The following is a 26,635-nucleotide window of genomic DNA, read 5'->3' as shown; positions in this document are numbered from 1 at the left end:
CATCCTGGAGCAGCTTGTAAAATTAAACTGGAAGAAAGGCACTCTTCATCTGCCTGTAGTGTGCCACCAGCACGGTGAAAACAGGACAGCTGTGTGAGTCCTGCAGAAGGCAGGGATGCCTGTGTGAGGAACACATTCCCCAGCTGAGAGCCAGAGTGTCTCAGGATCAGTCAGGATGTCTCAGGATCATTGGGTGTGTGCTCTGCAGTCAGACCTCTGCTGCCAGCCTGCTCTGCCTGTGTCTGAGGGACTTTTGGCTCCTCTGAGCTCTTTCTTATATATGAAACTCTGCATCTGCTGCATGTTGTTCTGCTCCTAACTAAAGATTTAGTTCTGGTGAAGAATACCTGCTGCCTTTTAATTATTCATTCTTTCAGCTATGAAATAACCAACAGAGAGGATCCTTTTATGGTGAGCTGGATTTAAAAGGCAGCAGTCCCTTGTGATTGTGATATTTAATGCATGAACAAAGACTGAATGCTGCTATCAGGCCTCCTGAGATGGTGCATCAGCTGCTGCCTTTGGGCAGCATAATGCAGAGATGCCTGAGGGGTGTTGTGTTGTCTTGTGCAGGCCTGAAATGTTATAGCTGGAGTGACTAGGTGTGTGTCATGCTCCCCTAACCACAGCTATCACTGAGCAGCATCACAAGTGGGTTATGATTGCTCTGGCTTTCCAAATTGTTGTCTGGTAGGGAAAGGAACTACCTCTACAGAGCTGCACCACTTTATCAGCTGTGAGATGGAAAGAATGAGCAGGGAAGGGAAGAGGAAGAGATTGGCTGTGCCAAGATTACAGCCAAGATCAAAGACTGAATGGGGAAATCAGCACCAGCAAAACAGAGAGGTAGGAATGATAAATGCAAAGCAGGCAGGGAGGAAGATGTTATTGATCCTTAAGTCTCCAACCACTTGTGCAAAACAAAGTCCTCCATTCACATCACTGGGAGTAGGACTGGGACAAGCAGCTAACAAAATGTGTAATTTAAATATTGTAAATCAACAGTATGTGTACTTTTTTTGTGGCTTATGACTGGATAGCTAAAGGTATGTATTAGGGAGAGAGAAAATGAAGAAGCTCTTAAGATAAAGACTTTTCTTGTAGTGCAGACCCTGCAAATACACAGGAGAGAATGGACAGTCAGCCTGTTGACAGACATTACACATTCCTGGTTTTTATCACAGCTTGATGTTGCATTTTTGAATGCTTTTAAGAATTTTGAGAATCTAAAGGTTTTGTCAGCTGTTTTTTTTCATAGACACAATCAAAATGTTAGTTCTCATCCTGAGACCTTCCAAAGTGCTTATGGAAGGTGGGAGACTACGGCATGAAAACAAATTTCATTTGCTTCTCTGATGTTGGTGGCATACCTCAGCAATCCTTGGCTTTAACTACCAAACTGCAACTATTTCTGAAAATACAGCCATTGTATGCAGCCAGTGGATCACTCAGTATTTGGTTAGACATGCCATAATTTTCCCTCCTATATGAGGACTCATGCTTTGTTTATGAAGTGTCTCCAGTCTGGACAGCAGCAAAAATCTCTGTGATGTGTGTGTGACTCAAGAGACTAAATAAAATGGCTCAAGGGCTGTTAAGACATACTTTAACATACAGTTTAAATAGAAAGAAGCCAGTGCTGCTGCCAAGACAGGCAAAGCTATAACACACCCTTTTCCCCCTTGGCTCATACAGGCACAAGTGTTTGTGTGACTGTGCAGTGAATTGGATCGAGTGACCAAGTTAAAATAAACCCTTTTGTCCATCAGGTTAACTTTAGCTGGCATCAAATCCTGCATCTGGTTTCCCATAGAACTACAGAAGGATTTACACAGCTCTTCCCTATCCCCCACTCCCAGCCGTTTGAGCTGATGGAGAACATTAGGCAAATCTTTGCACAAGAGCCATCTGCATGCTCTCAGTGGGTATGTAAACAGTGATAAAGGTAGGGGAAAACAGGTATGCACTACACGTCACCTTTAGTCATGTACCACTAAGGGATGAAGAAAAAAGCAAATTGTCATTCAGGGTCTTTTCTACCTGATGTGGCATTGCAGACTTGCAGCTCTGTCATGAGATACATGTTATGTGGCTGATGAAGCTTCCTGTAGGTAGGCATTTCCCCATTGCTGCATTTCTGATTTTGATTGCTTCCTAGGATGGAATTTGAATCCAGCTACATGAAGGCTTTTAAGTTAAAGAAGTAGTAGTATTTTAGTTACAACTTCTGTTTCCAAGAATAGGCTGTAACAAATTACATGACTGAGTTATAAACATATTCAAATAAGACACTCACATTAAAAGTGGCAAACAAAACTTTTTTTGCTTTTGAAGACTGTGAGAATATCCCTTCCCTTGCAAATAAGCTCTGATCCAGGCATTCCACAGCCACCCTATTTGTAGGCATAAGGGCTTTAGTTTGCTTCCAGACCCTCATGGGGAAGGAATTGAGGGCAAAACGGGATGGGCAGAATCTGCTCTTCTTGCTGTGCATTCAGGTCCCCTCAGTGGGTGTAAAAGGAAATCTGAGGCTCTCCTGGGTTGGATGCAACTGGCTGTGCCAAAATGCAAGATGAGCCAAGAACAGACTTGTCATTAAGTGTTTCCGTCTGATGCCTTAAGTTTCAGCTTTCATATTTTCCAGATTCTGCATTAGTGTATAACTCTGAACTTCATATAAAGTGTTAGCAAGCTCTCTTCACCATTCAATTAGGCAAAACAATCCTTTTCCAGCCTGAGAACCAAGGACACTGTTCAGCTTCAGGCCCAAAAAGTAAAAACAAAGGCGAATTGGGGAGAGTGATCTGGGAGGATGGGACTTCATAACCTGAAGCTCTAACTGGGCAATTACCTCCAATATGTAAATGGACCAAAACTTACAAAAGTGTGAAAACTCATGACTTGGGATCCATCCTGGGTGGAGCCATGGCTGGGCTCTTGTACTGCCCAAGGTGCATCCTCTGAAGGCATTTTAATAAATCCTTTATTTCTTTTAATAAATCCATGCTTTATTCCTTTAATGCTGTCTAGCCTCTGTTCTAGGTGTCCTCTCAAGGCATCACCTCCTTTCAGTGTGTGCCAGGATGTGATGCACAGGCTGATGGGTGACAACCTAGCTCATGAGGGAAGTGTATCCTACTGCCCCAGCTCATTAAAACCAGGAGTTATTTTAACAGTACCTAGTCCATTGCTGTTAATATTGATTAAATGTTGTTGCTGCACAAGAAAACAATGTGGAGTAATTGACAGCACACGTGGGCTCACGTTTACTTCTCTCCTGCACTTGCCAGAACGTGCAGTGAAGAGTTTGACAGCTCTGCACTGACCTGCTGGCTGCAGAGCACCAGACAATAACTGATGTAATCCAAAACTTGGAGATATGAAGTTAACTTCCAACTTTTTTACATAGTAAAGCTGCTAGGTTAAGATTATATTAGTTTGGCATTTTGTATGATGTGGGTTTAAAAAAAAATTGGTTCCAACAATTTAGGATGGATTTACTGTACTGTTGAATTACAGTGTTGTTCTTTGCTGCTTATGTTATTAAGTTATTATGTTTATCTCTAAAGATAATGAAAATGAACAAAAAATTGACTTTGCTTTGCAAAGGTTTTAGGAGGCAAACTCTTGGCTAGGGAAAACAGCCTCAGCCCAGCATTAAGAGTATCTTTTTGAATGATTTTCTGGGAAAATAACTCACAATTGGGATCCAAGCTACCACGGGGAATAGAGAAATTGAATGCATATGGGGAAAATCACAGTGTCTCTAATTGTGTTTCTTGTCATGAGTCTTGGAACATCAATAAACGTTTTAAAATGACCTTTTTGAAAGGGTAGGAGTGCATTTTTCTGAAAGCTTTAGGCAGGTTCTGAAAAAGCTTCAGCTTTTTCAGAATGCAGCATAAAAGCTAAACTGACAAAGGAATAGAAGATCATGAAAGTAATTATATTTTAAAAAAATTAAATAAACACATCCAGAAAACACTTGCAGCTTACTAAAGAAATACCCAGTGAGTAATTTCAATGGTTTGCTAGGCAACAGGTACCTTGCTTGTGCTCCTAATGTGTAGGTGACCTGAAATCTTCAAATAATGCTTTTGGCTCCAGAGGTGCACCAGGATATCTGTGCTTTCCTGGTAGCACCACCTGTCTCCTGTGGCCCCTCCTTATCCTTTTCCTGCTTCTGTGTCAGGAGAGGAATCTCAGGTGTCTCTCTGCAGATGTGGCTGCAGGTCTTACATCCTAGCCACAGTTTAAGGGTATTTTGCACGTAACAGTACTAGATTTGGGGGTTTGTAATAAAAAGTTCATTCTGATATGTAAAGAGAATGGACTAGTTTAAAAAAATCAACAGATCTAATGGATTATGATTCAGTAAAACTCAGTACACTTCGCATTTTCAAAAAACAATTGACAGCTCAGTGCAACTTTAACAAAACTTACAGAAGCTTAATGCTTCAGTGAATTGAATTGGATAGTCATATTAGGAGCTACAAAAATATCCGAGGTGCTGACATTACTCCAATGATAAAATCTACACACTGATCTTTACTTAATAATTTGCAGAATTCCTTCCTTTTCTTTCTTCCTTCCTTTCACCCATGGCAATCCTTTTGGCGTGGAAAGTACTAATTTTCCATCACACTGCAGTTGCATGGTTCTTTTTGATGTATCACACTTGCACACTTCCCACAAGCTCTGAGCTGCTGATTAATCTTACTAAGGAGTCGTACCCAAATTATACAACAGGAGTCAGTGGTCCTTTTGGAAATCCTAACAAACAGCATTTACTCACAGAGGAACACTGTGTTATTGATGAGAGTGATGCTTTTAAAAGAAAGTGGCCTGCACAGCTGTTTCTTAATTGCTGAAAACATTTAAACTGAAAGCAGTTTAAAATATAATGATGCTTCTGTAGAGGAACCTTTCATATCCCTGAATTATTTACAATATTGGTCTGCTGTGCTTGCTTTTCCATCTGCCTTTAATATGCATGAAGAAAAATGAAAGTGCCTGTGATTTGCACCTACATTTTTCCTTGCTCCTGAAAATGTTCCTACTGAAGGTCAAATTATCAAACCTGGAGAAGAGACAGAGATGCAGCATGTTTATGAGGAAATACAAGAACTGCTCAAAAGTATCATGGAGCAATTTACATTCAAATTTGAGGAAGAAGCTCGGATTAGAGGGGGCAGGAATTTGGAGAGCCCCACAAGGGTTTGTGAGCACCTAGTGAGACACAAGATAAGCTGCTCTTGGAATTAGCTGAGGTGTTTCTGAAACCAGCTTTTTCTGATATTTTCCGAAATATTAAATTTGCTGGTACTTGGTGTGCGTAATAGAATCAAATAATCAATTTAACAAGTAAAGAATAGTGCAGGAAAGCAAAGTAACAATAACTAGAAGGGCTGTACATCCAGCAGAAACTGCCTGGAAAAAGGGGCTCCTTGGCAAATAATGCTTGGTTGCATGTGGAAAAAGTACAGAGCCTGAGTGCAGAGAGGACCATAGGAAAAAAGAAAATTAAAAAACCTTACTTAATATTGTTGTCTAGTGATAGCATGGGGGAGCAAATGACAAGCTGGTGAATCTGCAGGATTTATTTCTGCTCTTCAAAAGTACATGGTGCCTCGATTTTTAATGGGATAGAATGTGCTTTTTGGGGAGAGAGAAGTATGCATATTGGTTTTTTTTCTCTGACTTGACTCAAGAAGCAGAAGGAGGGTGGATGGTGGGATAATCTGTGGAACATGTGACTTCATACCCCAGGAAAAATTGAAATTCACCCCTAGAGAAATGCCTGTAAATTGCAAAGGCAGATGAACTGTTCAGGGAAAGGATAAAATAATGCCAGCCACTAGTCTGGAAAAAGCTTCCAGGCTGCAATTAAAGGAGCTCAAAGAGATTAACGAAGACATAAAAAATAGCATTTTATCCAGAGTGCATATGTTAGACAGAGGCACGCGAGGTGTGGAGCAAAACTCCTCCTTGCAGGTTGGGGCAAAGCAGGGGAAGGGGGGGCAGTGCCCCATGGCCCAGGCTGGCAGAGGGGCCCTGGGACAGCCCTGAGGGCAGTGCCCATGGCCCAGGCTGGCAGAGGGGCCCTGGGACAGCCCTGAGGGCAGTGCCCCATGGCCCAGGCTGGCAGAGGGGCCCTGGGGCAGCCCTGAGGGCAGTGCCCATGGCCCAGGCTGGCAGAGGGGCCCTGGGACAGCCCTGAGGGCAGTGCCCCATGGCCCAGGCTGGCAGAGGGGCCCTGAGGCAGCCCTGAGGGAAGTGCCCCATGGCCCAGGCTGGCAGAGGGGCCCTGGGGCAGCCCTGAGGGCAATGCCCCATGGCCCAGGCTGGCAGAGGGGCCCTGGGGCAGCCCTGCAAGCTCGGAGGTGCAGGGCTGGGGCAGGCATTGCTGCAGCCGTGGCAGTGCTGCATTGGAGCTGCTCTGCTGCTGCACCCTGGGACCTCCTGCACTGGGGATTCAGCAAATGGGATCATTCCAACAGAATGGGCTGGCTGTGAGCACCTCTGCAAATGGGGATCACTCCCACAGAACAGGGCTGGCTGTGAGCACCTCGAACCGAGCACCTCTGCAGTTCTGAGAGGAATTGGCAGGAGGGTACAAATCTGGGACGGGGATGTGGGACACTGACAGGAGCCATGTGGAGCGCAAGGACGTGCCTCTGCAGAGGGGCACCCAGGGGACGTGTGGGTTTGAATTAGGGCTCACTGGGCCTGTAACTTCCTAACAAGGAAAGAACTCCCTTTTTTTCCTAAAGCAGCAGAGTAGAGGACAAAAATGATCCATTTCCAAGGACTGATATGTCTGATACCACTCATACCACCAACTCCATTCAGGGCAGAGGGTTTCACTGGAATGAGCATTCATCCAGAAAGAGCACACTGGTGTGCAGAGCTAGGTAGAACACCTGTGAACCTCTTCAGTACACACAACTGCAGACACTGTAGCTTGGTTTCAGGGACATTATTGTACAATTTCGAGCAAGAACCAGAAAGGCATTTAAAGGTAAGCATGAGCTGGTGCTTCCAAACTGAAGGCAAAAATTCAGGTGTGCCATAATTGGCCATCAAATTCTCATTGATCCACGTTGCAACTTGGGAAACTATAAACTTTTAAAGACAGGTCTTCCCCAAAACTGGATTGCTGACAGCATTCCTTAATGCAAAACAATTCTACCTTCTCACTTCTATGTCTGAAGTTAATACAAAGTCTCCAAGCCATAAGAAACTGCTGATGAGTGTGCCCAGACCAGTGCAGATCATTTGAGGTGTAAGGACTGCAGTGTGAGAAGTTCCTGCCCAGGAACTGCAAGGGGTGGCAGATAGAGTGAAGGGAATGTGTCCTTGAGAGTGCAGCACAGGTGGCTTTGTGGGAAAAGCACTTGGATATGCACCTTGTGCAGAGGTCTTGAGTAGTCACAGCACTTGGGGACTGAGATGCTTCCTCCGTAAGAACACAGAGTCCTTTTTGATAACTGTGGCATTCTCTTTTGCTCCAGGCACAATTCCTGAAAAATAGTACCAGTTAAGAAACACCTTTTTTTTCCCCCCCTCTCAGAAATGAACAGAGGCAGCAATGAGATGCTTCAAATTGAAAGAACATTCTCATATATCACCACACCCACAGAATTTATCAGAGTCAAATTCTTTGCTTAAAATTCTTTCTTCTTGTCTTTCACTGATAACTTCTCTGCCCAGAGCTTCTTCCAGAAGTGCCAGGATGCTCTTACAGGCCCAAGGCAAGGACATTGGACAGTAGATGCTGACATGCCTGGAAGCAGCAGTTTTCTTTACAAACACTCAGTTGATGTTGTAGTGTTTACTTTTTAAAACAAATAAATACAATGGTGACCTTGTCTGTCAAGCAGTTGCATTGCTAGGAAAACCTTTAATAGCAGCTTTTTCTGTATCCCTGGCTGCTCAGCAAACCTGCTTCTCTACAAAATGCTCTCCTCATGCCAGGAGGGAAGAAAGAGGGGTGTTCATACAGCCTAGTCAGCCCAAGGGAGAGCAGGGACAGCCCTAGGCAAAGCAGGCAGAAGTGTCATTTTCTGATCTCCATGGAGGAACTAGGGGTCTGCAAAGATAAACAGATCTGCAAGGAGATGGAGAAATAAATCTCCAGAAGAAGTTGGCATCAGTGAAACAGTGCTCACTGTGACGGTAAGAGAAAGTAACTGCTCTTTGCTTCTAGCCCACATTGAGCAGACTGTTTCTGGTTTAAAAATATTCTCTGTGGTGACCTGTCTGAGAATAATTTTGTGTTACTTTCCTGACTTTATTTCTGGCTTTTGATTTCCCACAGAGATCTGGAGCCTGATGGATTAGACCTGTTTCTGGGAGTAATTGTGGCAGTCAGGAAGGGCCCTGTATCTGGAATGTGCTTTCCTTGGCAAGCACTGGGAGGTGGCAACCTTCAGGGTGTGACAGGAGACCTGTTTATTTGCTTTGGTTCTTATGCTTACTGTAGGGGATTTTCTGTGTGTCCAGCTTGGGATGACAATACTTGTCTCCCACCCATGGGCTCTGTGATAGCTACATTGTCTAAGACACTGCAGAGTTTTATCACGGCTGTTTCATTAACAGACAGCTGCTTTAACAAGGCCAGTTGTTTTAGAAATAGGTTAGTACATTTTAAATTAATAAAGTAATTTGTTAAAGCAGTTGACTTTAACAAGGTGTATTAGTTTTTACCAGTAAAAGTGAATGAAAGGCTCTTGGAGCAGGAAGCCAAAAGGGTTGTTTTATCCAGGTCCTTCCTTCTCCCTGATTTGTTTTTTAATATTGCAGTCCATCTAAGGGTGGGACCATACAAGGTCATGCAAAGAAGACTTTATATTGATGTCAGGTATGGTAACTATCATCTGTTTATCTACAGTGGTGAAAGTCCTGCTGTAGACTGGACAGAGCAGGCAATAGTGAAAGGAAAACAAAACCCAAGGCTCTTGCCTTGCTATACAAGTGTGAAAAAGCAAAGGTTTCTCGCTTTTTCTCTACCTCCCAGGGCCTTTTATCCATAGTGGTTCTTTTCTTCAGCCTAGAACATGTCAGCTTGCCTTCAGCCCAGGTTCTCTCTGCCCTGTCCCACAGCTGAGACTCATCCATTGCAGTACCTGACAGGGACTGTGCTGGAGGCATGTTCACACAAAGATCTGCCCAGCCAAGTATCTCTGACAATGCCAGAGGGGGTGCCTAGTTAGCATGAGAAAAGGGCAAGAGTTTTCACAATTTCCTCATCTAGTCTGCAAACATTTGCAAAACAGCGACTTCCAGAGTCAGGAGGGAATTTGCTGGTGAACAACATGGGTGAATTTTCCTTCAGTGACTGTCCCTCCTCTTAAGCTCTCACTAAACGTGTTGAATCCTCAGTGGCTGTGAGGACTTCAACAGTGCAACTGTGTGAAGAGGCAATTCCCTTAGTTTTGTTTTTGAACCTGTGTCCTGGTGTTTTCATTTGATGTTCCTTAGTTTTTTTGCTGGGAAAGACAGCAAATTAGTCTCTCAGTGCCACTCATGAGACACCTCACACAAAGAGAAAAAATTATTCTGTCAAATCCTAAGTCTTCATTTCTTCAGATCAAATAATCTTACTCTTGCCACCACTCTTGTATCAAAAGATTAAAGAATTGTTTGTCACCAGAAATATCCATCTGCCAGGTAAGCAGTCACTAGAGATTAGCATGATGTGTTCCAGCACCTCTGTTCTGGTAAAGCATAAAGATGACAGGACAAAGGCTGGTATCACCCATAGACTTTTTTCAGAGCCAGCTCTTCCTAGGCAGAGACACAAGACAGCACTCTGCCAAACCCACTGCAACTTGGAGATCTTGTTAGGAAACAGGCCAGGACCCACACTGTCTCCTAGTTGTAGGTGGATATTGGCAAGAAGTTCAATGCAGGGTAACCAGAAGGAGTGCTGGAAATAGGCAGCTCCTTCTTCTTGCTCTCTAGAAGTGAAATATTCACCAGCATTTATGCTTTATCCATGAGGAAACTGGGACTAATGCTTACAGTAGTGCCTGGATAAGGAGGGAAACCAGACACCACGGTGACTTCACAGATTTCCTCCTCCTGAAACCACACACCACGGTGACTTCACAGATTTCCTCCACTGGTTCCCAGGAGCTCCTGAGAAATGTGTAATTCATCATAGCTTAACTGGTGCAGCTTAACTGGATCTTGCTTCTGCAAGTGATTGCTGCTCCAATGTGCCAGGCATGATATGAAGAGTCAGGATACTTTTCCCTTTCGTGGAATGCCTCTGGTACCTGGCTGGGCACCAGCTGTCTCTGACTTGAGGAGTAATTAGTAGTGCATCTCTATTTTTGTGCCAGAGGTTAAAAATGTTTTAGGGCTACTGCTAAAGTATGAGATGAGGACTTGCATGCATTGACTTTTGGAAGTAACTTGAACCGCAGGTTAGGTTTGTTACATAATGTTGTTACATTAAGTTATTAAGAATAGGTGTATCCTGAGAAACTGTGGGATTTAACTTGAGTGGGCAAGTTTCAGGGGTACTAACTCAGCATTGATTAGCCCATCTCTGTTCTTGAAGAACAGTTAGTACAAGATGTGAGTGGAGCAACTGTATTTAGAAACATGTTTCCAGGGAAACATTAGTTTCCCTGGAAGACAACCCTGAGACATGAAATTTTATGTGACTCTTGGGACAAATGTTAAGTTTGAAGACTTTTTCTTCCCCTTACTTTTTATAGCAAGTACATTCTGCTCCAAATTCATTCGCTTCAAACCTGTATGGAAAAACCTATTTTAACTGTGGAGTTCAGTATCTCAGTGGATTTCATTAAGAAAAGGGCCCACGCAAGCTGCATTTCCAAGATCCATCTCTTGCATAGAAACTCAACTCGAATCGGAGCTTTCTAAGCACATCCTGGCATACCATGCCAAGTGTGACTTAAAAGAGCAAGGCTTGAGATGTAACTTGGCTTCTTGTATGACATCAGACAAATCAATCAAATGTAACTTGTTTTAAAATCAATACAGTGATAATTTCTTATGTTTGACCCTGAAATTGCATGGATCAATTTTATAAGTGTCTAAAAATCCAGAGGAAAAGGGTCAGTTTATGCCAGCAGAAGGTTTTTCCTTTGACTGACAATTCCTTCTGAAACCAGATGATTTAATCTCTTATCCCCTTGGCAGCTTCCTTACCAGTGAAATTCCCTAGAAGACTGCTGTATCTCTGTATTGCTGTAGTGGGCAAAGTTTATGTTCTTTATGCAAGGAGATCTCTGTTGAAATTGTAAATACTATGAACTTGTCTAAGTACTTTTTGTCATTATTTTGAAAATTTTAATCTGTTCATAAAATCAAAGTTTTTATTTCTCTTCATGTTGTCTGTGACAAAAATATGTCCTTTGGTATATAATTGTACTTCTATACCTGATTGTATCTTTTAAATTTTTTTTAATGGAGAAAGTTGGCTGAAAGTGTCTAAGTGGAAGGATTTATAGAATTAAGCTTTAAAATCCTATGTTTAATGGTCATAGAAGTAAATTAATTGATTATTGTTTTTCCAGTGGAGATCTATGAGCTAATACTGGCATTTGTAAAAGCCACCACTTACCTCCATTTTTTTAATTTTCTGGCCAACGTAGGAGAGGAAGACAAGATTTTTCTTGGGAATTTGAATGACCCATGGTCCTTTCTTCTCATCTGTTAGTGTCAAAGTGTCTTTGTTTGCTTACGCATGTGAGGTTTAGTGTGACCACCCTACAAAAACAGCTATAAAATTAAACCTTTTCAATGCTGAGAGAACAGAGTAACTATTATTTATTATTTTATTTATAATGGAATGATCTACAGATTAAATCTGTTTATTTTAGAAGACAAGTAAAAGCTAAATCCTGATGCTTATCTTGGGCTGTGGGTGCTGTCAAGGAGAGCCTCTGAGGGACACAGCTGTGGCCAGAACGCTGCAGGATGTGAGATGAGTGAGGAACGAAGGCTCTGCAGCCCTTAAAGAGGTGTGCTGCATGTTGTGGTGTCATAGCATCAAATCCTGATTAAATTATGTGCTTAGGGATTTCTGACAAGCTTTTTGTACTTAATTGCCACCCACGTGTTTCATCTGGCATGGAATTGTAAGTAATTGCATTGCTGTCTTCGCTCCATGCATGCTTTCTTTGCATTTATCAGCTGCTGATCTCCAGCAGAGCAGCAAAGCCCTCTCCTGACAATGTGTCTCCACTTAGAGGATTCCCACCTACTCTGCACACACCACAGAAAATGAAGAGTGTTCATGTCACTGGTGTGGCTGTTGCTGACCATTTGAAAACAAACAAAAAATGAAATTACTGGTCTGTCAGCCAGATGCAGCTGTAGGCAATAGTGTGAGCTGACTGGCAGTAAAGCAACATGGAGCAAAGTTATTTTTCAATCAAGTTAGGCTTTACCCTACTAATCCACTGAAACTACAAAGGCTGTTTTCAGTAAACTCGTCGCTTTATTAAATGGGAGCCAAAGCCAAAGGAAATCCACTTAAGAAAGAAATGTTAAACAATGTAATTCTGCAGCTGTAGAAATAAATTGAAATAGAGAAGGTATATTTTCAAAGCCATTCTTACAGCTAAATTGCAGTCAAAATTATTAATGGAAAAAATAAACTAAAGGGTAACCATGAAAAGTGTCTGTGCAGTTACACTAAAACAAAATTCCCATCCTGACATTTCTGGTGACTTTCTTATGAATGTCACGTTGGTGAGCAAGGGAGGAATGGCCTCGTGGTGAAGTTCAGTTGTAACATTTCCTCCTCTGTTACTTCCAGTATCAGTAACTTCCAGGGTTAGTAGGTAAAAGGTGTTTCTGTCTTTACAACTTTACTGCGCTGGGGTCAATATACAGGTGCAAACAAAGCCAGCACAGGAGAGGCACACTGGTGTATCAACTCCTGTTGGCATTCCTTCCTTGTCTGGGCAAATGATGTTATTGATCAGCAGTTTTGGTGTTGTTGGATAGATGAATGATGAAAGTAATCCTATGAATTCCTTATTTACTAAACATTAGGGCCTGACTTTGCTGTCAGTGTTTGTGGGTTCAGTTTCAAGTTAGCTTCAAAGCATGAATGATTGCACTGTTACAGATGAGAAGCACAGAGCATGAAAATTTACCTGAGGCCTGAAAGGAATTCCCACAGGCATTTAAGATTTTGAGCCTTCTCCTTGACATACCTTACATAGGATTTTTTGATAGAGGTCATACTCTGGTATCCATGACCTTCCCAGCAATATTTTGTAGCAGAGTCTAAATGCTGTTTTGCATTGAGAGTAATTTTTTTTTTTTTTAATGATACCTCAGTTTCAAAGTAGCATCTGCTTAAAGACTTGGTGTTTCCCTGTTGCCATGCAAGAGGCTGCAATCAGGTTGTTGCATTCCTGATTATTTTTTTTCCTCCATGAAGATTTCATTTTGTTTCTAATCCTGAGGGGAGCTGACTGTATGATCATGTTTTAGTCATGATTACTCAACTCTCTGGTCTGACTTTGCTTTTACTATGGGTGCTGCAAGTGCTTTGATGGTGCTCATGCGGACTTCAAGCCTGCCAGAGTCCTTGGAGTACTTAATAATGTCTTTCCATGATCTCAAAATGACACACAATGGGGATATGTGAACTCTGGCTCTCAAAATCCATGAGTCATGGTTCATACTTCTGAAAAGTTTTGTTTGTTTTAAGTCATTTCATACAGCTGTAAAGAGTAGAAACTCCTCACAAGAGTTAAGGTTCTCAACTTAAAACCAGGCTCTCACAACGAAGCAATTGCTGGATGGCATCAGCCAGGCAAGGCACAGGACCATGACCATCTGCAAAACCTTCTCAGCTGGAAGCACATGCAAAGGCAGAATAGGCAGAGTGGCTCTGTCCTGGCTCTAACACAGCTCTGTGAGATACCTGGCCTTCTTATGAAAGAATCTTGTACAAGTCATATACAAACAGGCTTAAAACAGCTTTGAAATCTCTGGTTTGAGCACAGGCAGGGCCTGAGTGAGGAGATTTTGTCATCCCATTCACCCACACTGCCAGTGCCCGTGCTGGTACCAGCTCACCTCATCTCAGTGCTGGTGACAAGGTGTTCAGACACCAGGGTCTGTGTGCAGTGCAGCCTTCCTTATGGTTTTGGTGTCTTTTCCTATTTGATGGTTTTCCATAAGGAACTGGAGTGTGTAGTCCTGACAGCATCAGTGTTCTCTTTGGCTGTCCATCCATCCATCCATCCATCCATCCATCCATCCATCCATCCATCCATCCATATTTCCTATGGTTGAAGAAAAACAGAGGCTAATGTGCTGATTTTTTCCTGTTGGGGAGCACGCATGTTCCAGCTCTAAAGGTAACTGGAGGCCTAAAGAAGATGGAAGTATCACCAAATAAGCATATCCAGCACATACCAGCATTCCTCTGGGCTGAAATTGCCAGGTGTGCCTGTCAGAGAGAGGAAAAAGAGGCAGAACAGAAGCTGACTGATTAGAGCTCTTCTGACTCCTCCAGCAGCAGGAATGCTGTCAGCCCTCATGCTCTGCATTATTCCCATTGCACAACATTCCTTATTTGATATGGCAAATGGATAAAAAACCAGGAGGAACAGGCACTAGCCATAATCCTGTTGTTAGGGCTTGCAGTGAGATGCAAGGCAATGCAACAAGGGGAGCAAGAGTGAGCTCATGGGATAGTATTTGTAATGGTAAGTGCTCTTGGGCCAAGGGCTGCTGTACACACTGGGCCAGCTCTGCTGCCAAAATGTGGCTTGACCCCGCCCTTGTGCTGGCCCTCCCTCCCATGCCAAAATTTCTCTGCTAGGGACTATGACATATATTGGAAGGTCTGCCTTTCTCTGGAATATCAGATTAAATTCTTCTGAGTACAAGCTAATAAAACAAATAGATGGCTTAGGTCCTGTTGTGAAGTGTATCTATTCAACACATCTCAGGAGGGATAATTACACATGCTGGACACAGATCAAAGCAACAAAATACCTGTTCTTTCCATCAGTTTTTTTTTTTTTTTTTTTTTTAATTTTAAACTTGGCTTTTGGAAAGATGTAATGATGCCATGTGAGCACTGCAGGTTGTATTAAAGGAAGGGCTTGTTGCATGTGTGATAATTGGTCCCTGAAGTTCTTGCTGCCTCCATTTGCTTCTTTGTAACAGAAGACACTGCTGTGTCTTGTCCCCAGGGATGAAAAAGTCTGAAAAGGAGGATGACAGAGCTGATGAGGTTAAAGGTACAGTGCAAACACAGAGTATAGTTATGTACAGTGCAAACACACAGTATAGTTATGTAGTAATTGAAAGATTTTCTTGCTATGGGCAAAATTGTACATGAGGAATGTCTCTCTGGTAGATTTTGTTTTTGGAAATGTCCATAAACAACACAGATACTTGCTTGGCACTAAAATCCAAATTTTTTTATGTTTGCCTTTCCTTCTGAGTGGATGTTCCATGTTTTGGCTATGGAGGATAAAGTGTGAATTTTCATGGTTCCTGCCATGTTCTCATTTGAAATTTGGAAAATAGTTGCAGAAATTAGCAAGGTAGAGAGGTGGTGGCTATCTTGGAAGCTACAGGTGAGCTATTTAATAGCAAAGTGAGGAGGCATGTCAGCGTCAGTGTTGAAGATGCATGAAGTGTCTACAGCTCACTGTGCTGTGGCTTTTGATGGCATTGGTTTAATGCCATAAAATGGTTCTATTTTACTGTTGGATCCTCAGAACAAGAGAGCTCATACACACATTGCTCTTCCTTGGGTTTTCATCCTGGCAGATTTGTTCAAGCCTGCCTTCAGGCACATAACTAAAAATGTGGAGCTTCATCAAGAGCATCAGTGAGTCACTTGAGGGCTGCATTTCCACATTCTGTGAGACTCAGGGAGAACTGGGATTCTGAGTGTTACTGCAGGCCTTAATCCAAACCCAGTCCAAGATTTTGTCTGACACCTTCCAGTTTTGATTAATTGTTACGCTGTGCCAATATTATTTCTGAACTATGTTCATACATTATAACCTGGTCTTAGAGCCTGCTGGAGCAAAGGAAAGACTGCTGCTGATTTCAGAAAAGTAATTTCTCTGCTCACTTTTGAATAATACTCAGGACTTTGAGCTCACAATTCCCTGTTCTACCTGCAGCAGTGCTCACCAGGGTGCAGAGGGGACCAGGCTTTCTGCTGTGCTGCCCACACAGCCTGTGTTAGTGCTAGAGGGGCCAGGCTTGGGATCTTGAGGGGGAGACTGCATGGTTAACTTCACTGAACACTTAGAATTTTGCCATCCTTAGTCTGCCTGTTACTTCTTCTGTGGCTGCCACCCTTTCTAGAAAAGCAGGAGTAACTCTCTTGAGTTAGAATACCTCCCAACAGGTCATTTAAGTCAAATGGCAACTCCTCAGGTGTATGTACTGGTGCTGCATACTGAGTATGCTAGGCTCTTGGATTTTATAAAATGCATCTTAAAAAGGATTTCTACTGTAGTTCAGCTTTTTATCCATTTTAACCTAGCTTTGGCAGCCTGTGGTCTGCCTTCATCCATTTTTGAATGGTGGCTGCCTTGCACTGCAATACAGCACCTTATATAGTGTAGCTCCCACTTCTTACACTGTTTTTGGTTTTGTGTTCCTCTCTGTCCCTCCAAAAGAGGTTTGTACCCTCTACTTCAGATCACGTCTGGCCCACAATGAACAAAGCATCTGCTTATTCCTCCAAAGCCAGAGGATTTTTCTCTAGTAAATATTAATCTCCATAAATCTGTTCAATCTTTTGCTCTTAGAGTTGCATGTATTTCTGCATGTCTCTAATATTCACCTGATTACCATGCTCCTCACTCTGTTTCTTCTGTGCTGCTTATTGGCTTTGATAAGAGGCATTAAAAGGAAGAATGAGTGGGACAGGGGCAGTAGGCAGTGTGGCTCTGGGTTCTGCAAATCCATATGAGGTCGCTGCATTTCTTGAGCACACCAGTAGGTTTTGGTGGTCCCTGCACTGCGTTACTCTTTCTGGCTTTTACTACTGTCTTTCAGTTCTGCAAATATATAACTAACTTTTACTTCTGAACCTCTTCTAGTTCTGTGGTGTCCAGAAGGCTTTGTAAGCATTCCTTGGTTTGGATGATGTATTGGCCAGGTAATCTCGAGTTGTCTGGGGGCAGTGGGGGATGCAGAAAAGAGAAATCCAGAACCATCAGCACCCCAACAAACAACTCTTTGCGATTTCAGGGCTTTTGCAAGGTAGTTCTGTGACATGTTCATGGTTGCCTTTCCTTACCTGATTTTAGAAAATGAAATAACTGTCTTTTAAGTTTCCCCCAGGTAAAGGCAAATTCCAAAGAAGATGATATGTCTCTGGCAGTTGTCTTCTTAGCCTTTCTGTACCATCCTGTGGTGCTTTAAAGATCCTGGTTAATAACAGGGAGAGTTAAAGACTGATTTGTCTAAAGAAGCTCAGGAAACTGCCTGGGACTCTTCTGTGTTGCCAGTCCCCTGCTCCTGTGTTTTCTTCATTCTACTCGCAGATTTAATTACAACAGTTTCAAATGCATAAAAATACAGCTAAACACCAACCTGTTAACATTAACTGACAAATATAGGAAACAGTGGGACTCTGGGCACATGTAGTTCTCATCTGATTCTGAGTGTCAAGAAATATCCCTGACACATAATGCAGATTTTGTTTGGCTTCTTTGCTCATCTCAAATTATTCAGGCTTTAGCACTGTCATCAGATATGATGTATAGCAGAATATCTTATTGCATTTCAGATTTTGATGTCTCAACAAAGTTAACCAGCCAAAAGGATTTTTTTTCCTCTCTAGAAATGCAAAAGTGTGAAGAATAAGGAATGCTTCAAAGGTTTCTCGGTTTGCCATAACAAGTAAAGGTAAATGCAAAGTGGAGATGGAATGGACTGGACTCTGTGACTAACCCTTACTTGCTCAATGTGGGATGGTTTCTGGAGGATGATGTATTTTTCATTCTCAAGATGAGAATGGAGATCTTTCCAGGGATCACTTAGAAGTGATACATAGAATACTGATAGAGATGCTGATATGGCTGTGGGACCTCCTTCTCCATGTGGGAGGGAAAGGTCTGTGCTGGTAAAACCATGTCAGTGTGAGCTTTATTCAAGAGCCATTTCTCTAACTGATAAGAAGGTAGTGCTAACTGGTACCTGGTTGAACGTGGCAACTATGATTTTGTTAGTTTCAGAGGGGTGCTCCTTATTTTATTTTTGAGCAAGTACAGAGAATCTGACTGAATATACTCAAGTAGTAAAAAAGGTGCAAGAGGTTGAAATTGAATTTAAGCATTGTGCTTTAAAGCAGAGTTCACTATGCCAGCAGTGACAGGGGTAGGATATTTTGCCCACTGCAGAGCTGGGGACCTCAGTCCCAGGAGGTGAACCACTTGGAGAAGCCAGTACCAGTGCAGCAAGCAGCACTGGAACATCATGAACTCTGGGTGAGGAACAACTCTTGAACCACAACGTTATTGGTTCTTGTTGCATTTCTCCTAATGGCACCTGCTGGTAACAGCAAATCCTGTTTCATTTCATACACAGAAAGAGGTGTTATGGTCCTTGAACAGTGTGTAACAAACCACAAGAGGTGCTCTGCACAGCCTGGAAACCCCTTGGTGGATCAACACTTAAGTCACTTTTTAGATCAATATCAAAACTGTTGAATTTAACCTAGTTAATACTTTATTTGGGTCCAGCAATCTTCACAGTATCCACTGATGTCTGTTTCATTCAGTGTTCAGAACAGAATTGCATTTCTCTTTTTTAACCTTGTCAGATTTTATTTCATAACATTCCTGGTATGTAAATGAGAAATTTTGTTATTCTGTTCAATAACATTTCCCATGTATATAAAGAGTAATGTGAACAAAGATATTTGCTTTGTGGTTGAAGGGTACATGGAGGGGAATCTTTACCATCTGCCATTACTAAATTAGTTTTCAAGGGAAAATATAAATCCCTCTTATTGGAAGCTATTTTGATCAGCTTTAATAGTAATATTTTATGTAGGATTTCTCTTCCAAAGCCCAATAGAATTTACAAGTAAATTCATCTAATTCTTTGGCAAGAGAAACATCTGTCTCAGACATTATGAGGATTGAAGCACTAAGAGTTTTTTAGAAATCTCATATTCATCTTGTAGTATTTTTCTGGTAATCTTAATATACCAATTGCAGCAGTAAATATTTTGCTATAACCAGACACTGAAGTCCAAAAGAAACCTGTTTAGCTGCAGCTAATGAAAATGTAATGCTTGGGATCTTACAATGTTTGTGTTCTACAGCACCAACCCGAGTTTTAAAGAATTTTGAACCAATAAGACTTGGAGTCTGCAACTTTGATGGAATGAAAAAGCCTCAAGCTTTCAACACCTGCCATAGAAATTTAATAAGGACCCTAATAAATGGGTCAGTTTCAACAAACAATTAACTTAACAACTTCATCTGGAGGGCTTAGAGGCCCTGTTCATAAGAGGTAACTTGAGAGCGGACTCATGTTATATAGTGTAGTTAATGTTTGCTTTAGAAAACCAGGGTTTTTAAGATTTAATATTTCATGTGCTCCAGATTACATCAAATTGGCATATGGTACACAACAAAGCCTCCAACCCCTGTATAGATCAAACAGAAAATTTATATTAATCTTCTAAGCTGTTTGGGGATTTCTTAAGCACAAGGAAAATATAGAATTCACAGGAATTCATAAGCTTATAAAATTAATTTTGTGGGCAATTTGGCTAAAATTTTTCCTTATATTTGGATTATGCCTTTAAAATTCACACTCCTACAAATATGGAGATTTTTATGTGCAAGTACTGAGTGTTCACAGAGCAGTGTTGCTGGACTGCACCACATACACGAGCGGAATGTTTTGAGCTGTTTTTTCATTCTCTTGTGAAAACATTTAATAGAAATTATGTCTCTGAGCATTCGTAGTTCAATGTGTTTAATGTAACTCTGTGTTGTCATGAAACAAAAGTACAAAATTTAATTGCACTTTTCCCTGCCCTACTTTACACATTTAAACTCTCCAGTTTTTTTGCCGTCAGTTGCTACCCCCGCACCCAGTCTCTCCTGCTCACCCCCCTTTTTCCTTCTGTTACAGTACACCTTTAATCATCCTCCCCATGCCAGATGTGTTGCTTCCATGTGCTCTGTCCTTGGGCTGTGCACCTGAACTTTGTCCCATGTACTGTGTTTGAACAGTAGAAGGTCTCTTGGACAAGGATCTGTACTCCCCATGGATTGTCTGTATCCGGTATCAGCATCCTGCATCCAGTGCCTGACCACGTACTCTAACTAATGGCCTGGTCTTTATTTGCCTGTAGGCAATTACTTGCATCTATCATCATCTCAAATGAGCATTTTTAGGTAAAATCCATTTTCTAAGATGTCAGTCTGGCTTCCTTTGTGAACACTGTTTGCAGAGAAAGAAGTATTCAAGTCTGTCAGTATGTTCTAGTAATCAGAAATACCTAAGCTGTGTCACAGTGCAGGAACACCCAGTTTAAATCCAGCTCTCATTTTATTTAGTGGCCTGGAGTTCAAAAGTGGATTGTTCAATGTGTGTTCATTAGAGACTGATTGATTGCTTAACTCTATGAATGTGAGTTTGGGGGTGAGGAAGGCAGAGGAAGAGGAATTTGCATTTCCCAAGACTTAGGGTGTCTGAACCATGTTCCACTTTGGAGTTAGGGTGTAGTATTTAATTATCATACATTTTCCCATCTATTTTTGTTGTGTAATAAAAAGTGTCGTTTTCTCCTGATCAAAGACATTGGCAAATGCTGGGATACATCCAGAGCCATGCACATTGTGAACTGGTTCTGTGGTGGCCACTGGGTACTTACAAGTGAATATGGGGAGATTACCCTGGCAGGTTATTGCCTCTGCAGCCAAGGGTGGTTAAAGCATCCTCTGTCACAGTTTGATGGCCAACACCAGCATTTCCATCTGGAAGACTTGCTTCTTGTTGATAGGGAGTGTATCTATAGAGGCTGAGCTTGTGGTAGAAAAAAGGAAGGTGGATTTTGTGCTAATTACAAAACTGGAACTTGGCAAGATGTCTGGAAGGTAAGTTGTAAGTGGATCTACAAGCCAGCTTGGCCTGTTGTGAAGGTTTTAACGTCATTTGATGATGATATCCTAGATGAAATGCTAATAGGTTTGGAAGCAAATTTAAGTGACCTTCTGCTTTGCTTTGGGAGTAATATCCATACATGCAAATCAAGCAGTTTCCTGAAACTATGTATAATTATACACCGACAAGTGTTCTACTCAAATCAGCTTCCATGTTTCATAGCTCCTTGAAGTGCCCAGCCCCATGGTGGTGTGCCTCAGAGGATTATTCATAACTGGTTCTACAACAGAATAAATAGCATTTAAAGCAAATCAATATTTGCTATCTCCAATTTGCTGTTGAACATAGAGGCTCTTAGGGATTGGCTTCCTGCAGGTGATGCAAACAGTAGTGACCTTTGAGGACGTTTGGGAGGGGGAGAAATGGCGTTAGCAAATGCCCATGGAATTTCTAGACTGATGGGGAAGGAAATAGTGCCACACAGGAAAGCAGCAGAACTCCCTTGTGCATTGCAACTTAACCTTGAATTTTGCCCAAGTGGTTTTTGAACTAGCTTAGTTTTACTCTTTGAGGAATTAGTTGCCTTTGTCATAAGATTTTATGAAGCAATATCTTTGTGAATATGGAATACTGACTAGGGTGCAGTTACTGGGGCTGAGCCAAATTCTGCTGTCCTCCAGGACACAGCTGTGGGTCAGAGAACTGTGGGGTTATATAGTAGGGTACACCCAATCCTAACAGTACATCTTTTTCCTCTCCACTGGCTTCTTTCCCTCTAAATTATTGCAGTTAATGCCTGTCAGTGCCCTACCTATGCACTTGGATACAAACACTGTGCCTCTTACACTCTCCTTACTGGAAGAGTGTGGAAGACCCAGCTTCTGTGAGTGGTCAGAATTCGTATCTATAATTTTTCTCTTATATCAAGGTCTGAGCTGAATCAAAAAGTCAATTCCTGACTTTTTACCTTCCAACATTACATCTTTCAATTCAACCCTCACAGCAGGCATCCTTCTTTCCCAGTATAGGATTTGTTTAGGGGCCAGCCATATGGTGGGTGTAATTATTATTTTATAATAGTGTTATTGCTCTCTAGCTGCCCAGTAAACACAGTGCAGTTTCAGTAAACTATATATGTAAGTATAGGAACTTTGGACTTGAATGATTTTCTTCACTTTCATATAATATTAGGTGTGAAGGAGAAAAAAAGATTCCATTTAATTTATAGAAACTACATAAAGTTTATAGAGTCTCTACAATCATCTTAAATGAAAGGATTGTGGGAGGAGGGGCTGTACTGAAACTGGGAGGTCCCCAATGCTGGAGCAGAATAGCAGTTAAAGGCACACACCAGTAAATACCTGTGCTGAACTTTTCCCATTAAATCTGCCATCCAGCATATGGACTGCATTAGGGGGTTGTATGCCTTAGGGATTTTATAAACACATTTCCTCTCCTTTCCTCTTCCCCTTCCAGTTACTGTTGCTTTAGAATTTTACTGAATCAAATAGTGCCCGTTCTGGGGTCATCACTTCCTGGAAAGAAGCTGTTTGCCATAGAGACAAATTCACCTCAGAAACCTGTCTGTGTATGCAAGTGCTTTCCTGAATGTGCCTTTTTTTAATGTTTGGTGTGTGAGCTTCCCAAAGCAGTAATACCAGCTTGGCTCACCCATCCTTTGAGGCATATGTGCAACTCCTGATTTGCATCATGGCAGAATTTCTGCAGCAAAATTAGGAGCCAGTGTGTGCTCAGTTTTATGGATGATCTGTAAATAAACACAGCTCTCTTTTGCATCTTTATTTACACTGAAAGTGAAGGTTGCCAAAGTGACTGGTGAAAAATATGACAAGAAACCAAACCTCTGATGAGACCAGAAAACACTGCATTTGCTTCTGTGAACCTTTCTGTGTTTCCATTTTGATTTTGGTTGACATTGGAAATCTGTGTATCCAGCCCATTTGATAAGGTCTCCTTTTTCTTTTCTGAAGCCTGGCACTGCTGCCCATCCAAGCATTCCTCAACATTTTGTACAAGTTTAATGGGTGCCCTGCTGCCTACTGCTAGCTCCTCTGCCCGTTCTGTACACCTGTATTTGAACAGAAAGAAGCATATCTGGGAATAATTCTGGCTTAATCTCCACCCACTGTCAAAGGTTAATTTTATCAGCTCGGTTGTTGAAGTTACACCCTGGGTGACACACAGCACTTCTTGCTGCTCAGCCCTGGCTGTGGGAGTGAGTGCATGAAAACCCAGTTCTGAAGCTGAGGTGCTGAAGAAAGCAAAGCCCAAGAAATACGACACATCTCTCAGTTTATTGTACTTTGAGATTTGTAGGTGGTAAATGCTGTGGGTGTTTTTTACAGACACTCCGGAGTCCTAATATCATTTACAGTTTCATTTGGAGAGAGCTGTTTCAAATCTTTGCACATTCTTCTAAGATATTTTAAAAGAAAAGCCAACAGCAATAATTAGTTTGGCATTTTCTATGTTTTCTATAGCACTTAAAGGGTAATGACTTTTTGTAACCAATCCTGGAGAAAATCAGGTTTTATGGAATAAGACGACTTAAAAGGCCTTAATGGACATCAGTGACAGATGTACTTCATGCTGAAAAGCTCTATTCCACTGCATCAAAATAAGGAAAACAGTTATACACATGATTAGAGGCTGTGACCCTTTGGTTCGAATGATCAAAAAGAACAATATTAAAATTTGATTTACAGAAGCTACTGCTTGGCCTGTAATCAGTCTGACCAATAAAAGCAACCCAGACTTTTTCAGAATGTGATTTCCCAGTAGATAGGTTAGCTGTTTTTGTAGGGCTGAAGAAACACAAAATGGTTTTAAAATATATTTGATATGCTCTATGAGTAAATTGAAATACTAGCATATAACTAGTTTTAATGGGTTTTGTTCATAAATTATCAGATTTCCTTAATTCAAGTGAAACTTGGTAACCACTTGAGAATAATTGTCTTTAAAGTGAAATATTGCTTTGACATTCTACTTCATTTATATTAAATATATGGTTTACTCTTTTATATTAGAAGGTAAATGAAAGCTGGTCAGTAACATGATTCCCCTTACATTCTTGCCATAGTTCACTATAGAAATGGATTCAGGAAATGGCAGATGTGATTAAAAACTCTTCAGCTGGCCCAAGAGCTGTTTGTACAGCACAGTTCTGGCGAGGACAAGCACTCCTAGTCGTATTGCAATATAAATAAAATGATTCTTCAGCCTGGGGACTTGGAATTTTGATTCTAAATCACTGGTTAGGAGACGGGGAAGATGGGATTTCATGAGGCTTTTCCATTCATAAGAATGAAGACAAAATTGCTGTGTTGGTCCTGTTTCCCTGTGCATGCAAATATATTGGAATCCACGCCAGCCCAATTTGCATGAGGGTGTCAGAGCAATAATCCTATAAATTGACACAGAAGGGTCAAGCTCAGAGAGTGACAACACTGGAGAGCTGTGCACAGCACATAAATGTTCACCTTGCAGAAGCTGAACACTGAAGATTGCAAAACTAAGAAATTCCTTCCTCCTGCCTTTTAAATGCATCTACAAGTGTACAGCTCATGTCTGGTCAAAGAAATTGAATAAAACACTGAAATTGGACAAAACACTGAAATTGGACCTTATATCTCCTGACTTAGAAAATATTCATTTTATTCACCAAGTTGTCATGAATTCTAACTCTTTTGTGCATCAGTTTTTGAAATTTACTACCAGTTTTCCCTCTTCTGGGAAGTTAAGTGCTGTTTTTTGTTTCTGATATTTCCAGTCGAACGTGAAAATGTCCAGAAGAGGACCTTTACCAGATGGATAAACCTGCACTTGGGAAAGGTAAGACTGACAAACAGTCTTGATATTGTGATATATAGTTAAATTTTGGAAACAAAGTTGACATCTGTGCACATTTTGGGGGAGAATGAGTGGAAGTTCAAAGCCTGTTTTTATATTAATTAAACTTCATCTCCAGGCACAATGAAAGCTTGACTGGCTTTTATCATCTCAGTTGCATTTAAATCTTTAATGCCATTGCCTGTTACCATGAGGGTAGAATTTTCCCATAGAATGCACCCACTTAAAATCAAATATGGTTGAGGCTCTGAGATGATGTCTGTGTTCTCCCCTGAACTGGAAGTTTTAACATCTAAGGAATCATGGCTAAAGAAAGCTGTTCTTCAGAACCTGTCTTCATCCCAGATCTGAAGATGGAAAACAGTAATTCCTTATCAGTCATGTTATTGGGGGCAATATGATGGGATCTTCACACATCCACTTACATCAGAGAGCTAATGTTTGGACATCATATCTTTAACTTGTAATTGTTTCTTAATGGCACCATAGTATGGCTCTTAAACCTAAGATACTGTTCTTATTGATAGTAGATAAGTACTACCTCTCCTGAGTAGTTTGTCATACAGAGAATTTTTTTTTTTTGATGTTTAGATTGAAAAGAGAAAAAAAAAATCCTAATATTACTGAGACAGCAGCAATGCTTAGTGCAGGATCAAGGAATGAGACCAGTTTCCTGATCTACTCAGACTGGTGATTGAGCTTCACAATGCTTTAGTATGTGCAGCTAAATTTCAAAAAAGTACAGAGTGGGACTAGGCTTGGGCTGACTCTCAGTTTAGTAGTTCTTGAAAAGTGATTGCACTCCAGACACAGTAAAGTAAAGGGTTTTAGAAGAAAGGCATCACATTTATAGTTGCTTAAGTCCACTACTCTGCAGTGAGTGTTTTTGAAGGCATAAAGGGATCCTCCTAAATCTCACTGGAAAATCAGAATAAGGCCAGTTGGAAATGTTTTGACTAGCAATTGCTCCCAAGGGCCTCTAAGAATGAAGACAGTGTTACACGATGCCTTTGTGAATCAGGCTCTAGGGCTTTAAACTAACTGCAGGTTTGGAACTTGTCAGAAAGGGTTGTCAAATATGTGACTGCAAAGAAGGTCTTTGATTTACTGAAGGAAAAAGGCTGAAAGGGTGCTGCTAATTCTGGTGTGCCAGGCATATGAAGTCTTAGAACCTTTGTGGGCAGGTCAGATTTCTCTAGAGTGCATACAAATTTTTTTTCCTCTCTGATTCAACAAATAAAAATGCTCTTGTGAAGAAAGGGTGAAAGCCTTTTGTTTTATTAATGCATTTCCTGGAAGTGGAGTAATAAACATAACCATGTAAACAATGACAACTTCACTAGAGCTGTCTCTAATTTCAGGTGATTCTCTGAGGAGACTCACTGAGAAAGAAAGGTGTCTTCTGCCTTTATCCTCAACGAGGGACTTCTTACAGAGTGGGTTCTCTTTTTCAGAGGCAGCAATGAAGTCTTCTTGTACTTCTTCAGGAAACTTTTAGTGTGATCCTACTTGGATCATCTCTTGAGAGGATCTGGCTCTGCTGATCATGGGATAATTTGGAGTAGTCTGAATTTCTGAGTTCTGTTTGTTCTTGCTTTAAGTACTGAAAGAATAGAAAGTGTTTGGGATTTAGTCTTTCAAATAAGTT

General features: G+C 41.4%; 1 protein-coding gene across 1 annotated transcript in view; it reads left to right on the top strand.

The window, feature by feature from the left end:
* The window catches only part of CLMN (calmin), a 76,660-nt gene that overhangs the window by 25,671 nt on the left and 24,354 nt on the right, over window positions 1–26,635 (top strand). Inside the window, exon 2 of the mRNA XM_058807139.1 lies at window positions 24,908–24,969. Within this exon, the coding sequence (XP_058663122.1) occupies window positions 24,908–24,969 (62 nt within the window). The remainder of the gene's footprint in view (window positions 1–24,907; window positions 24,970–26,635) is intronic.

Source organism: Ammospiza caudacuta, chromosome 6, assembly GCF_027887145.1.
Source record: "Ammospiza caudacuta isolate bAmmCau1 chromosome 6, bAmmCau1.pri, whole genome shotgun sequence".
In the NCBI taxonomy this organism is placed as follows: domain Eukaryota; kingdom Metazoa; phylum Chordata; class Aves; order Passeriformes; family Passerellidae; genus Ammospiza; species Ammospiza caudacuta.
This window is presented reverse-complemented; position numbering and strand designations above follow the sequence as displayed.